Genomic DNA, 15239 nt, shown 5'->3' on the forward strand with positions numbered 1-15239 from the left:
CAAAAAGCTATGACTTATCTCTGTATACAGTATACAAGCCAGTAGATGTGGTTATGAAAGCAAGTGTGTTAAAGCCAAAAAGAGAATGATTGACACTTACTCTTGACAGTGAGGATCATGCTCTTACTGATGTCTGAGCCCACTCCATTGGAGGCCTGACAGAGGTAGTACCCTCGGTCGTCCTCAAGAACATGTCGGATGAGCAGAGAGCCGTTCGACATGATCTGGATACGGCCAGTTAGTGGGACTGGGTGGTACTGCTGAGGGTTTCCTACACCTGCATCACACAAACACAAAGCAATTGCATGTCACTGACTTAGTTTTTTCTGATGTTGTTATTGCGATATTGTAGGGATGATGTGCTGATTTTACCTTTGGCATGTTTCCACATGACTTTTGGTGGCGGATAACCCTCCACAGAGCAGTTGAGAACTCCAGCTTTGCCGTATATACAGTCCTGGTTGTTGGGCTGCACAACAAAACGTGGTGGCACTGGGAAACGAAAAGATGCATTGAACTTAAATGAAAGAACTCAAATAAAAGCTTACAGAATAAGGGCACAAAATGGGAGTGTTCCTAAAATAACATGTACAATTCAACGCTCCCTATGCACATTAACTATCACATCTGATCTGACCTATTTCATTATCTCTGTGCCATTCTCCTCTCGCTCAGTCCCTCACCAGTAACAATCAACTGTCTTTCCCAGCTGACGGTGGCGGCGGCATTGCTGGCGATGCAGGTGTAGTTCCCGTTGTGCTTCAGTGTCACCTTGGAGATTTGTAGGGAGCTCATGAACTCTTTGGTCTCTATTGCGACGCCAGAGGCGGAGCCTGGCACGATGAGCTGGCCGTCTTTGTGCCAGGTAATGCGTATGGGCATGTCCCCAGATGACACCACACAGGCGATGTACATGAGCTTCCCCACTGAGGTAGAGGGGATATCAAAGGGCTGGATGAGCGGCGGCACTAGGGGAGAGAGGAAGAGCGCAGAGAGTCAGTGGAATACAGGCGAGGATATATGTGGAGGAGTGGTAGTGTGGCCATCTGGAGCAATGCTGAGAGAGAGAGAAGGTCATTGGCCAGTGGGCCCCTCTTCTTTTTCCCCCTTCAGCCCCCATCTCCTGCAGCCTATAATAGCTGCTCTGGTTAGAGTCCAATTGGCAGGAGGAAGTCATTCTGTTGCCATAGTAATGGAGGTTGGGGTGGGGGTACTACAGCTGAGACATCTGGGGGATTTAATCTAGGCTTCATTATTATTCATCTAATTAAATCAGAGACACACTCACACGCAGGCACATGCTCACACCCTTAAACACCTCTGCAGCTGCCCTGCTACCATCGTGACCCAACTCACAGACTAAACATAATACAGACAAATAGTGTAACATAAGTCTATCCCAAAACATTACATCTGTCATAAAGCATTAGTCTAAAGCTACACTCGACAACTTTGAACATTGGTGTCTCCAAATGGCGGTCTGAAAGGCAAACAAACAAGTGTTGGTGATTCAAGGTTTCTTTGGAAAGATTGCTTTCTTACTACTTTTTTAAGAAACACTTTGCATTTAGGTTATGCACAAAGCAGGAATACTTGTTTTGGGAAAATGGGTGGCTGGGTCACTCTATTGCTGTTTCACTTCATGAGTGGGATTGCTAAAATGTTTTCTTGTTTTTGTTTTTTTTTTACCTATTTTCATCAATTTGATACTTACCTTTGACAGTGACGTGGACCGTCTGATTGATTGACACCTGGGGCTGGATCAGAACGCTACACAAGTAGGTGCCCTCGTCCGCACCCTTCTGCACGTCCGTCAGCCGCAGGGTGCCGTTCTCAAACACCACTTGACGATGATTATCAGGCAGCTGCATGCTGTCCTTCAGCCACTTGATGGAGTAATACGGGTAACCAATCACACGGCATGTAATGTAGGTGTTCCTCCCCGCCACTGCGGTGATGTCCCGCATGGGTCTGATTCGAGGTGGACCTGGAGACACAGGGAAGAGAGGGAGGGGATGGAGGGAGGAGACAGAGAGAGACACAGAGGTCGGAGAGAGGGGCAGATGAGGTGAGGGAGGTCATGGCAGAGTAAGGGAGCAGCCACGGAGACAGGAGGTGAAGAGATAAAGGTTGAGGGATAGAGTGATTGGGGCAAGTTGACAGGTGGAGAGGGAGGTTAGTTATGCTCCCTTTACTAAAATCTGATTGAGGATATTTGTTGATTGTAGCCTAATCAGATATTCTATGTATCTAAGTGATTGTATTTTCAAATGACCTTCAGATAGATAAAGAGAGAGATAGATAGATAGATAGACAGATACCCTACAAAGCCAAAATGCAGTAATTAATATTACATATTTGGACAAAATTGGGTTACAGGAAGACCCAAATCTATGACTTTTTAACTTCTGTTTTATCATTAATAATTAATATATATATTATATATGTATATTCATGTAAAAACATGTAAAAAAGGACAAAATGATAGCCCCAGCTAGCCTTAGCTAAAGCGGAAACAAAATTACTTACTAATTGTTCATTAGTTGTTGTCTGTTACTGAAAAATATCTATTTTGATGAACTGACCACTTGGTAATTCAGCTTGTTATTCCACATATTAAACTGAGACAGTTCCTACATGCGATTATAATGGAGAAAATAAACAGCTTAACTCCTGCTAAAGCTAACTAGCAAAGCTAAGCAGCATTTGGATCTAGTGGAATTCAAGCTTTTTGCTCTCATTAAAATGAAATGTATCAAATTGTAAATTTATTCATTTGATTGATTTAGATTTAGTTGCATTAATCCCTAAGAACGATGGAGTAATCAAAATAAAATGCATTTTCCCAAACAAATTTGTTAAAATGGTCAGGAAAGCTGACACAACAGTTTCTAGATAGGCCTACTCCTTATCCATCATTTTAAATAATATCCGTGTTGAAGGTATAGTATAAACCTTCTTCTATCTGTTTTGCATTTTGCTGGCCTTCCTGAAACAATTTTCTTTGTCAACATTACTGCTTTTATATTTAGTGCGTTCTACCTCTGTAGGGCAAAATAGATAGATAGATAGATAGATAGATAGATAGATAGATAGATAGATAGATAGATAGATAGATAGATGTGTATGAAATGCATGTGATCTAAGCTTCTCACTAGCCCCTGTGTGTTTGTATAGAGTCAGGTGTAGAGTGCATTTATATTGAAAAGCAGACAGGCACCTCTTACGTTTATGCGCGCTTGGTACTCGGCGCTACCGGCCGAGTTGCGTGCGACGCAACGATACACCCCCCCATCTCGAATGAGCGGGCTGCTGACGTTGACATGTGACACAGTCAGGCCGTCCGACAGGGTGTACTGGCTGGTCTTGTAGGTGGAGTCCCGCACTACAGGCTCGTCGTCCAGCGTCCAGGTGATGGAGGGGGGTGGGGCTCCTTTGGCCGCACACATGAGGGAGAAAGGCTCGCCGGGGTTGACCACCCGCTCGCTGAAGGAAGACACAATACGAGGAGTACCATCTAATAGAGAGAGAAAGAGACAAAATAGAGAAGGACATAAACACAGAGTGGTGAGCCAAAGGTTTTGTTCAGTAGCAAAAATGCATCTATCAGTGAAATTTGCAGAGGAAAACAATTTGTCCACAATTATTCAAATAGAATAAAAGTCATTGTAATTTTGCTGTTACAGTGCTGTCATAAAGTGCCCACTGCAACCCTGTTTATACAGAATCTATTCAATCTCTGTCCACCTACCCTCGAGCAGAATAATGGAAAAATCCTGAGCAGTGTGGCCCTTGCGGGAGGCGAAGCACTGGTAGGCCCCAGAGTGGAACTTCTGCGCTGCGGTGATTTGCAGGGTGTCGTTGTGTTGTCCCTGGATGGAGATGTGCTGGTCAGGGACGATGGGCTCTGTGTTCCTGTACCAGGTGATGGTGTATTCTGGAGAGCCCTCCACAGTGCAGGTGAAGAACAGTGTGCTGCTGATGCCTGTTTTCAGATTCTTGGGGGATAAGGTCACGCGTAGTGGATCTGGGAGAAGAATGCATGGGGTCAGACAACATGTCCATCTTTGTTTGAGCACATATGCAGAAAAAACCCTGAAAAATATACTTCTCTTCAATTGGTTTCCATATTTTATGTGTTTATGTTTCACTCAAAAGCAGTTTGCGTGTCATTAGTAAAACTGCTATAAAATAAAATTATAATTAACATATATTACTGTTCCTCTAATTGGCCTTTTATCATAAGTGCAGAGGTTTAAATTATACTTAACTTATTTATAAGTAACTACTCATTTAAAGAACATAATGATTTATCAATTGATTTGTAAACAAAATTTAAATCCTTTATAAGACTGTCATTATGAAAAGTGACATTAAAACCAATGAACTGGATTCAAAACATGACAGGTGGATACATACACACAGTCAGCATTTACATTCATAGAGATGGGGAGGAAGAGAGAAAGAGTACAATCAGCGGCGGTGACTCAATCAGTTTGACGCACTCATTAAAAAAGCAGCTGGAGATATCTCTTCACATCTCTGTCCACTTGTGTGTGTAAGTGTGTCCGTGTGTGTGTGTGTGTGTGTGTGTGTGTGTGTGCGTGTTTGTGTGTTAGAGACAGAGTGTGTATGTACATGTGTGTGTGTGCAAATGTCAGTGAGCAATAAGGCAGCTGGTGGTGTATGCTGGGGGGCATTGCTGTGCCTCCCAACCCCCCCTCACCCTGTCAGAGTCACAGAGTGTGCTGCCATGATGTGCCCACTGGCAAAGCCTACCGCCTCTCTTTTATCTCCCTCTGTCTCGCCTTCTCCTGCTCTTTGTTTCTTTGTATACTTTACACAATGTGCATTTATCTCCGCCATTCTTATTGTCTTGTTATTACATTGTAGATAATGTCATTCCAGCACTGTCTGGATATCTGATCGACCCTTGTGTGACCCCTTGTCATTATCTCTGTCTTCTTCACCCTCGTTCTCTCTGATGGTGAATGGTGCTGGCAGCTGTGTTACGGATTCAGTCTCAGTGAATTAATGCTCTGCCTCTCTTTTTGAGACTTGATATGACGGGGCATCATACAGCTCGCACACATTTGTTACAGACACACTCTAGGTGCGACTTATATATATATGCCTTAAACCAATAAGAGAGGCGTTTGTGCATGTGTCTGTCTGCCAAGTTGATTCACTGAGAAGACAGCGTGGGAGTCTGTCAGGGTGTTTGAGAATGTGTGTGTGTTTGTGAGTGCATTGCCGTGCTCACACACCTATAACGTGAAGCTGTCCAGACACCTCCTTTGAGCCAAAACTGTTGGTGACCTCACAGGCATAGCTGCCGCTGTCCTCCTGCCTCAGGTCACTGATGGTCAGCCCTGTCAAACGCCGTGTCCAGCGGGCATCTGAGGGCAGCGGGCGACCGTCTTTCAGCCAGCGCACGGTGGGGCTGGGGTAACCCCCCGCTATGCAGGGGAGCTCGATACTCTGGCCTGCATACACCTCCCCTGCTTGGAAACTGTCCAGGATGGTGGGTGAGGACTCATTCGGGTCTAGGGGGTGAGATGGGGTTATCTTTTGACAAGACAAAGAAATATTAGACCAACATGAGTAAACTGACAACAGTAAGCTGCTCACCCATTACGGAGAGCCTGGCTCCATTGCTTTGCCGCGTCTCGCCGCTGTACTTGTGTTTGGTGATGCACCGGTATGTAGAGAGGGCATCCTCCTTCTGAACATCAGAGATGTAAAGCGCTCCGAAGGAGGTCAGCGAGAACCTGTTACCTGAGGAAGACACATTCAGTAAAGACCACCATTAATTTCCCCCAAAGGAAAAATCCTGACGGACAGAAACATCCAGTAAAAACCTACACCAAGATGATCATTTTGGTACAAATCCTTTGTGCTCATTGCAAAACCGTATTGTGCTAAGAACAAACAGCTGCCCGGACAGTTGGCACTACCTGCCTGATAATGTTGTTTCCCAAAACTTGGCTCTCTTTCAAGGCCTGGAGGACACACAGCGGTCACTTATGCCATCCATAGACAGAGCAGAGGCAGATTTATTGCCCCTTTATGCACAAAAGGTAAAAAAAAATGTAAAAAAAAACTCTTATGCAAACCCTCTATCACCACCAAACTATCTAAATGTTGCTCTGTTCAACTGTGGTACAAAGAATCGGAAGGCCCAAGATTAAGAGTGCCACTTTGTGATGGCAGTAGTTTTCATGTTGTGCCCAGAGAAACCATATGCAGAGGGAAGAGGGACGTCTATTTGCAACAAGCACTATTTTGTTTAGCCAGGTGCTCTCTGTTAATACTGCATATTTTGTGCCGCATGCAGGTACACATGCACACACATTTGTTTTTGTATCTACTTGAATTCAGTGAACCTCATACCCAAACGCCATGCCATTCATTTACCCATTCTACAGCAGCAGCCCTTGTTAATGGTAACAACATGGTTGCTGCTATAGAATAAAAGGTTATTTTTCAACACTGACTATCACCTGTCTCATTCAGGATCCAAGTCAACAGCTGGATACGTTGCATCCACTTGCACCTGTGTGTTTATCATCATCAATATTTTACAAGCTCTGCTCTGTGCCGAGGTCTTGCAGAGGTTTGAGCAGGTATACTGAAGGTAGCAGTTATGGACTGTGCATGTGTTTGCATGGAATATACTGTATGACCCGAGAGGAGGCACAGGCTGCAATTTTGCTGCAGCCTTTGTTTGCCCCCCAGAATGAAGCCTTACAGGATAATGAGCACTTTAAGCCTGCTACTCCCACAACACCGACGACTCGCCTGTCAAAACACTCTGACATAGGCAGGGAGAGAGAGAGAGAGAGAGAGAGAGGGAGAGAGAGTCAGAGAGTCAACTGGATCTGTCAAAGCAACACTTTCTGTCTTCAGCAGGGGGCTGAATTCATCCCATCTGCAGCCTCTGAAACAATGGTGATTACACAATACACATCACGTTATTTCCCTCACTATCTGTACAGCGTAACTCAGTGGTTTGCTCATAGAATACGTCTATCTTTAGTCGATTCTCTTTATCTCTTTGTGTAAACCCTCTTATCGTCTGTTTCACCCTTTTCCTCTCTTTCGCTCTCAACCTCTTGTTCTCAGTCTCTAAGCAGAGTGGCAGACAGAGTAAAATATTAATTACTAAATCACTGTGCTCCCTCAGCTTTTATTCATGCTGACTTGACTAGATAACGAGAAACAGAGCCAATGTGCATCACACCCAAAGACACACACACACACACACACACACACACACACGCAGACACAGCTGCAACAAAACATGCAGACAACTGTGCCACCTTCATATGACACTACAATGTTACAGTCTCTCTATAAGGGTATGACATTTGTACAGAAACCTGTCATTTATCCTCTGCTGTCCTCATCCATGTTTAAAAAGCATCTAGGAACATGTCTTAAGCATGCATGTTCTTTATTTATTTAATCTGTTGCGAGAAAAGATATGTGAACGAACAAACTGCACCCCTCCTCGAGATTGCACCTATGATTTAAACCCAGGGCAACTTTTCCTGGTGTGTTGACCTGTGTTTCAATAGTGATCTTTTAATAGCTACTAAAACTATCATGTGAACCAAAGGGACCATTAGATAAAAAATGGAAGCACTCATAGCTCTGAAGGAACCATTTAAGGTTAAAGTATTTTTTTTAACAGTGGCTCTTTCACCCAGAAAGAAGCTCTTTGAAAGAAGCTGCATTTTGCCTAGAGGATGGGGACATTGTTGGAAGCTTTATGAGTTTGGTCAGAGACGCAGTCATGGAAAAAAATTGAAAAAAATTGACAAAATTGTTCATGATTCCTGGATGCAGACAGGGTCCAGAGGAGAACTATTTTAATCTCTTATTAAGAAGGGGGAAATGTTAATGGTATGGGAAAGTGAAACTATTAAAAAGAAACACATGACTTCTAAATGTTCTCATTTGATCATCTTTCATATCCACAAAAACAAGATTATTTCCCCTACACCCACTCATACAATTAAGTAATAACAAAAGCTTTCTTGGATTTAAAGGCCATCTTAAAAAGCTGTTTTGTATTGCTTTTCCATAAACTTGAGCACATGCACAATAGCTCACAGAGACATATTCATATTCAGCAGATTCAAAGCAATGTCACCTGTGAGCAAGGCACAAAATCCACCTGCCTTAGTGACTGCTGAGTGGTGTTACACTGGCCCGCTACCCTGTGACATGTACTCCAGAGCTCTATGATGTTATAATGTGGAATAGAGGCAAGCTAACTAGCTCAAACAAACATTACTGTATGTCCTTAGCAAACCTCTCCTGTGGAATAAAGGTTTGCATTTGTTTTATTTTTTTTAATCCAAATGCCCACAGCCTCGCAGTCGCAACAACAGACCAGACCTACTGCTATGACAAATTCCAAAGAGGTGGAAAGAAAAGGGAAAATAATGGAAGTGTAAATGGGCGGGAGAGAATAGGAAAAAATAAAAGCTTGACAGAGTCTATAAATAGGATATATACTGTAGCCCGTGCACGTGTGTGTGTGTGTGTGTGTGTGTGTGTGTGTGTGTGAGTTAGTGGCAGCCTCATTTTCTCACATGCAAATGAAGGCGTCGGTGCAAAGATAACGAGGCCCATATTTCCACCTCCTCAGTGGGGCCATTATTTATTGATGTTCTGCATCTTTCCCCCCTCCCTCCCACTCTCACGCTTTCTTCATCCTCTCCCTGTTGCTAGGGTCTTCTGACTGCCATCCTGTTACGAATTCGGTGTACTTTCAGCAATTATTAAAGTGCAATGTGTTTACAATCATCAAGGACGAAACAATGAAACCCTCCGTGAGTTGTGTGACTGCGAAAACCACGATGGCGAATAGGTGGCAGACATCAGTGAAATTAATTGAGGGGAAAACAGCATCGGTGTGAAGTTGCTAAATATAGCTTTTCAGATGCAAGTAGCGTTTGTATGTACGAACAAATATTTTACAGAAACATACAACAGAGTTTTCCTATTTCCTGAGCCTCTGTCAAGTCCCGTTCTGTGTCTCAGAATAAGGACAGTAAGCTTTTAAACCCTCTGGACTAAGATGTGTGTTAGATGTCACTGTGAGGCTGTGAGTCTCACCTACTCTGAGAAAGTAGTTAAAAATACTTGGGTCTTTTTGATTAGCAGTTTTATGTGCAGTTCAGAAACTAACTTGGACCTCTCTACCCTCAACAGGAAACTAATTTAGCTCTTGGAAGTGAATCTGACCTACATGCTTTAGAGGGGCATATTTCCACATGATCTAGACTAGTCTATTTCAGGAGAGAACCTTTGTCCTGTCTTAGCAAGAATTACCTTGTGACACTAACCTGTCTGAAAATCAGCCCTTCCTGTGCGCAAAACAAAACAGAAAGAACAGTATGAACATTAGCTCTGAGTAAAAAACACTGCTGTTCCTATGGGAGTTCCCAGTATGGACCCCATATCTAATCAGTTTGGAAAAGGCTAATGAGCTATCGAACTCACATCCCTGTAAACCCTTCTGGCAGATAACTACAATCATCTCCCTGGAGTCTGCATCTTACTCAACACTGTTGATGGTCAAAGGCAGTGGTTCCTTGCCTTGAAGGGCTTTCCCAGTTAAACGGTTGGTGTATCTTCACTGCTCATTACGATGACTATACGCTATCACAAGGAGAAAATATGCCAAAGCAACTGAGGGTCAGAGGTTTCACTCCTCCAAAAACTGACATCCTCTGATAGATGCCTACAGCAACACATGTTTGTCCATTCTAGAGATGTGATCTGAAGTTATAAGATAAGAAGGAAATCAAATCTAAAAACTCAAATGGTTATCTTTGTGCTTACACTTATAAAAATGAATGGGAAGGGTTTGACACTGTCCATTTCAGAGGCATCACTATACTGATATAGTGATCTGCTTATCACTTCTTACTTGAAGCTTTAATATGAAACAATATGCATCATATGTTTTATTACACATCCACATAAAAAGTAAATCTAAACTTTGTTCATAAAATGCAGTTGAATCAAATATCCATTGTTGTAATGACCAATTTGTTTTCATTAATAAATCATAAACTGCCAGCAGTCAAAAAGATGTAACTTTAATGATAAAAAAAATTATATATTCTATCAGTTTTTTTGATGAGTGCAGCAGTGATATCCCCAAAACAAACGCACATGACCACACACGGCACAGGAACGTCATCAAAGTTTAGTTAGTCATTGTTATTTGGCAAATAAATGAATTATAATCCGAGTTTGAGGTTAGGCAAAATTGCATTCTGTATCTCTGCCTTATATCCCTGCTCTCGATGGCAAGGTGCACAGAAGAATTTGAAAGAAGGTGAGAGGAGCGAGAGGAGGAGGAGGAGTGGATCAAAGACTTGTGACTGTCACAGAAAGAAGAAGAAAGAAAAAAAAAAACGCAGTGTATTCCGGAGATATTCTCTGCAGTGTTCGAATATGCTTGGTTTTCACAAATGCAGACATGCCAGGCGCATACGCATACACAACACACACACACACACACACACACACACACACACACACACACACACACACACACACACACAGAGGAACACCTACCAGGCTTAAAATAGGACAAGAAAAATTTCCCTGCTGGAACAAAAAATAATAAACTATGCGTTAAAATTAGCAGCGTGGAGTCAGTGAATGGCAGTGGTCCAGTTATGAAGCAGAGGAATGTGTTAAAGCAGAAAATGAGCAACATTGGACTGAATGACTTGATTTAAAGAAGAATGAGAATAGAGAGAGAGACAGAGAAAAGACAGTAAAAGGCGGAAAAGCAAAGGGAACGATGGAGGGCAAACTGTGGAGGAGATAACAGTCCATGTCTGTGTTCTCCCCTCCTTTTAAACCTTTATGCAAAAAAGGGGTGTTGCATTTGTATTCAAAGCGAGAGCCCACTCAACCCTCCCTTTGCTCTCTCCCCTCTCGCTGCTGTGTACATTAAAAGCCCAAGCAGAAGCAGGTGTCAGCCAATTAAATATATACACTTTCCTGGCTTTTATTCTGCTGCACACTTACTTAACATCTATGAATGGTGCCCTCTTAACTCTCTTCAATTCACATTCAAAGCAGGTTTTATTGGCACAACTGATGTGCAACAACTAATTGTGCAACGGGCGCCCACCCCGCTGCATCTCCACCATAAAAGAGACTTTGTTAACTCGACCAAACTGTTCAGACGGTGAACGAGTCACGCTGCTAGTTAAGACTAACACTACGTGAGCAATATCTGAATCTCAGCTTTCACTTCTCTCTTTTTCCCTCTCTCACTTCTTCTCTGTGGCTTTTTCATTTTTCTGCAAGGGGGTGGTCGAGATGCAGGACGTAGAAGAAGCCGCAGCTCTGTCATGTTTTCATTAAAAAGCCACGCTTCACTGTCTAATCCTAACTGCTGTCCTCTTTCCTAACCAATTCTGACTGCTTACCTCATCTTTCAATCATGGTCTCCCTTCCCTGGCTGCTGTTTTGCGTTGTGTTGCACACCGACTCACTGTGAGTAAAGAGGACGTCAGAAAGTTTGTGTGTGTGTGTGTGTGTGTGTGTGTGTGTAGGGAAGGGAGGTGGTAGAGGTGAGGAGCACACATAGGTGAAGGTTGAGGACAGAAAAGGGATGAGACAGAGTAGACAGGGAGAGCAGTCCAGTTTCCACTGCGATGGGACCACATCTCTTCTGCTCCACTGACTGCTCTGTCCCAATTTGCCCTGTGTGACTTTAAACAGTAAACACTGGGGGAGGGGATGATGTGGTGGTGGTGGTGGGGGGCAGCCTATTGAGAGGCTGAATGGACAGTCGGGGACAGACATAAAACTGATCGTATGCAAAAGATGTCATTTGCGTAGATATAACTCAACACAACACTGCAGAGATGCCATGTTCCCCCCCATAAAGCCATCCTAACCAGACAGGCCGACGATGCTGCATAAAGCTAAATGGACCATCTCAGATAGAGACAGCGCTGAGGAGATTAAGCATCAGTAGAAGCATCAGAGGAAACGAGGGATGGAGGGGAAAGAGGGTGGGAGGATAGGAGAGAAATGGGGAGAGATGTAGAAATAGGACTCCATTATTCATGACGTGTGTTTCATGTGCTTGGTGACATCTGGGACAGCAGTGATAATGAGAGTCCCAGGAGACAGAAACCACATACACACACACACACACACACACATATACGCACACACATCCCGATGCACTGCACCGTACAGAAGCGTGCCACCATGGTCCAAAAACCTACCCACCACTGGATATCCCATTAACTCCTATTTAACTGTTAACTGCATGTGTACCAAGGATTAAACACTGAGCTAACTCAGTTCTTTCAAAAATGTGACGCGGTGAAAGTAAACATCCAGTGGCACAAAAGCTCTCGCCCCTCCACCTTGTTTTGATTTAGCTGCAGATAAGAGATGGACTTGGGTATATGGCGTGTGTCTGCCATCATATGTGTGTGTCTGTGTCTGTGTGTGTGTGTGTGTATGTGTGTCTGTGATGCGGTGTACTCCAGCTTAGCCCATGGCCCGGGGCAGTGAGCTGCATTAGTGGCACTGAGTGAGCTGCCTGGTCCCTCCCTATTAGAGTGCTGGTGGCAGAGGAGTGTCACTGCCCAGCATGGAGAGAGAGCGCGAGAGAGAGAGCGAGAGAGAGAGCGAGAGAGAGAGCGAGAGAGAGAGGGAGAGCGAGAGAGAGGGCTTAACTGCTGCTACGCACACACAAACACACACACATGCACAAACATACATTTACAGTGTTTACCAGAAAGGACTGTTCTGAAATCCCTACATGCCAAATGACTATAAATACACTCAAAGACTCAAAACAACAGAAATCACCATCATCCTTGTTATCAACAGTGACATCAGGAGTCAGTAAAAGTGGTGTGTAAAATCCTCTGTGTGACACCTCAGAGGCGGAAAACACTGATCTGAAAGCACGTGTGACCTCCACAAGTTACTGCATCTGCACAATAACATTCGGTGGTGGAACAAGTTCTCAGATCTTGTTCTCTTTCCACAATGTAAAACTTCTCTATTACAAATAAAAGTCCTGCACTAAAACCTTTACCTGAGTATGTTATCATATAGGTGTCTAAATTATTATCACTGATGCTTTAAGATATGTAAACAACATTTCAAAGGTGAAGGTATCTGAGTAGGAGCTCATTTAACTATAATTTTTGGTAGTTAATCTTAAAAAAAAAAAAAAATCTATTGTAATAAAAACAATAATTTTGTGCATTAAACATGAATATGAAAACTAACTGGTAACTGAAGCTGTCAAATACAAGTAGTGGAGTAAAAAGTAACATACAGTATTTCCCCCCGAAATGTCATCAGAACTGTAAAGTAGCAGAAAAAGAATATACTCAAGTAAAATATCTCAAAATTAGTACAGAACTCAGTTACATTACACACTAATTATAATAATTATAAGGTAATAAGATCATTATAATTATAATAACCGAAATAGAAAATGGAATTGGGGTTCCGGACTGTTGTATGGACAAAACAAGCTTTTTGAAGTTTAGGAAAATTGTGATTGTGACTTTTTTTTTGCTATTTTCTGACATTGTACAGACCATACAGTTAATTGAAAAAATAACTGGCAGATTGCAGACTCCAACCCTAAAACATATATTTATGAACCTGGCAGTGTGCATACTGTACAGATACGAACTGAGGGCAATGTCCCTCCATCCCATCATTGCATTTGTGCAATATTGAACTAAAATCATGGAGTGAAAGAGGAAAATAGTGCTATTCGCTCTATATCATCCCCATGGTACAGTATATACAGTATGCTGACTTGTTGGCTGAATCTTTTAATGTAAAAGGAAACAGAAAGGACAAAAACTCACATGCTGTAACCATGTTCAATTATTGACTTAAACATGGTGTTTACTATGTACGTCCACAAACACCAGCCGAGGAACATTGCACTCTTTTTCTCAGACTTTTCTGTCAAAGCAGCGTTTTAGATCTGTTCACCTTCCCGCACATGCAGTCAATCATGGCCTGCGATGTTGATCTGACCTTTATGTGTGTTTGGACAGCGAACACTGAGGCAGATCAATAGGTCTGATTGAGAGGTCACATAGGAACACGGCACTTGGACAACCACCAGGGATCCCATTTGATCCTTGATCATGTCTCCTCACAGTCCCCCTGACAACCAGCCAGTGTAAAAAAGCAATCACTCCATCAGTATTGTTATAGTGAAAACTATCCTCCTATATACTCTTACTCATCTAAAAATCAAATGGTCATTACACACATTATTAATTGAGTCAGAATTAAACTTTTAGTTTGAAACATTTTAATTGCTGACTATTTGTAATAATCCCATGAAATCTGATGATGATGATGATCTCTGCCTTTCACGAGAGAAAAACAGAAATGAAGATGTATGTGGAAAATCAGAAACAAACTTCCTGCCACAGCTACGAGCTGTTGAGTAAATAAGCATTTCCTTAAATACAATTTCTTAGTAGAGCCTGCTGTAATCTCCTCGAACTAATCCCTCTTTCCCTGGCCTAAACAAAAGAGTGGAAGAAAGCAGGAGAAAAGGGGTAAAACCTCTTTGCTCAAATCCTATTTCTTAGCCCAATCCAGGCCATATAAACCCTCCGACTGTTTCTCTAAGCCTTGACACAAGCCATCCTGCTCTCACTTTCCTTAATGACTCGGGATGCGGTTAGAAGTGCAGATTAACACCTATTCTTCACAGAGCCGGCGAGGAAACATTATTTAGTTGCGCTCATCTGATTAAATGCTAAAAATAAAAATAGGACAATTCATGAAATTAATAATAATATGATCGGTTAGGATTGTTGGCCTGTTTTGTGGTAATAGTTGGTTGGACTTTTGGTTAGATGTCATTTGTTCTTTGCCATTTCTTGAAAGTATGAGTAAATATAAGTCAGTAAGAGATTCATAATGTTGGCAGTGAGATAATACTATGATATGGAGAGCTTTATCTCCATTGTAATGATGTCTTTAAATTGCTGTCATGACATCGATCTGAAAACTAATGATAACCTCATTTATTTAATACTAATAAAACTGCTTTCTAAAGAATCAAATTTAGGATTATTGTTGTCTCTTAGCAATCACTTCCGTGAATATAATGTTATCAATGGAAATCATAGTCATAGCTGCAAAAACAAACTGTTATTATCTTTTAAGCGACATGATTT

The 15239-nt window shown here is 42.4% G+C and overlaps 1 protein-coding gene across 1 annotated transcript in view; it reads right to left on the bottom strand.

Moving 5' to 3' along the window:
• LOC130182979 (cell adhesion molecule DSCAML1-like) overlaps window positions 1–15239 on the bottom strand; it is a 50949-nt gene that overhangs the window by 16744 nt on the left and 18966 nt on the right. Inside the window, 8 exon segments of the mRNA XM_056398245.1 lie at window positions 101–277; window positions 373–492; window positions 684–968; window positions 1715–1987; window positions 3221–3517; window positions 3752–4027; window positions 5268–5546; window positions 5632–5778. Coding sequence (XP_056254220.1) covers window positions 101–277; window positions 373–492; window positions 684–968; window positions 1715–1987; window positions 3221–3517; window positions 3752–4027; window positions 5268–5546; window positions 5632–5778 — 1854 coding nt within the window.

This window comes from Seriola aureovittata, chromosome 15, assembly GCF_021018895.1.
Source record: "Seriola aureovittata isolate HTS-2021-v1 ecotype China chromosome 15, ASM2101889v1, whole genome shotgun sequence".
Classification (NCBI taxonomy): Eukaryota; Metazoa; Chordata; class Actinopteri; order Carangiformes; family Carangidae; genus Seriola; species Seriola aureovittata.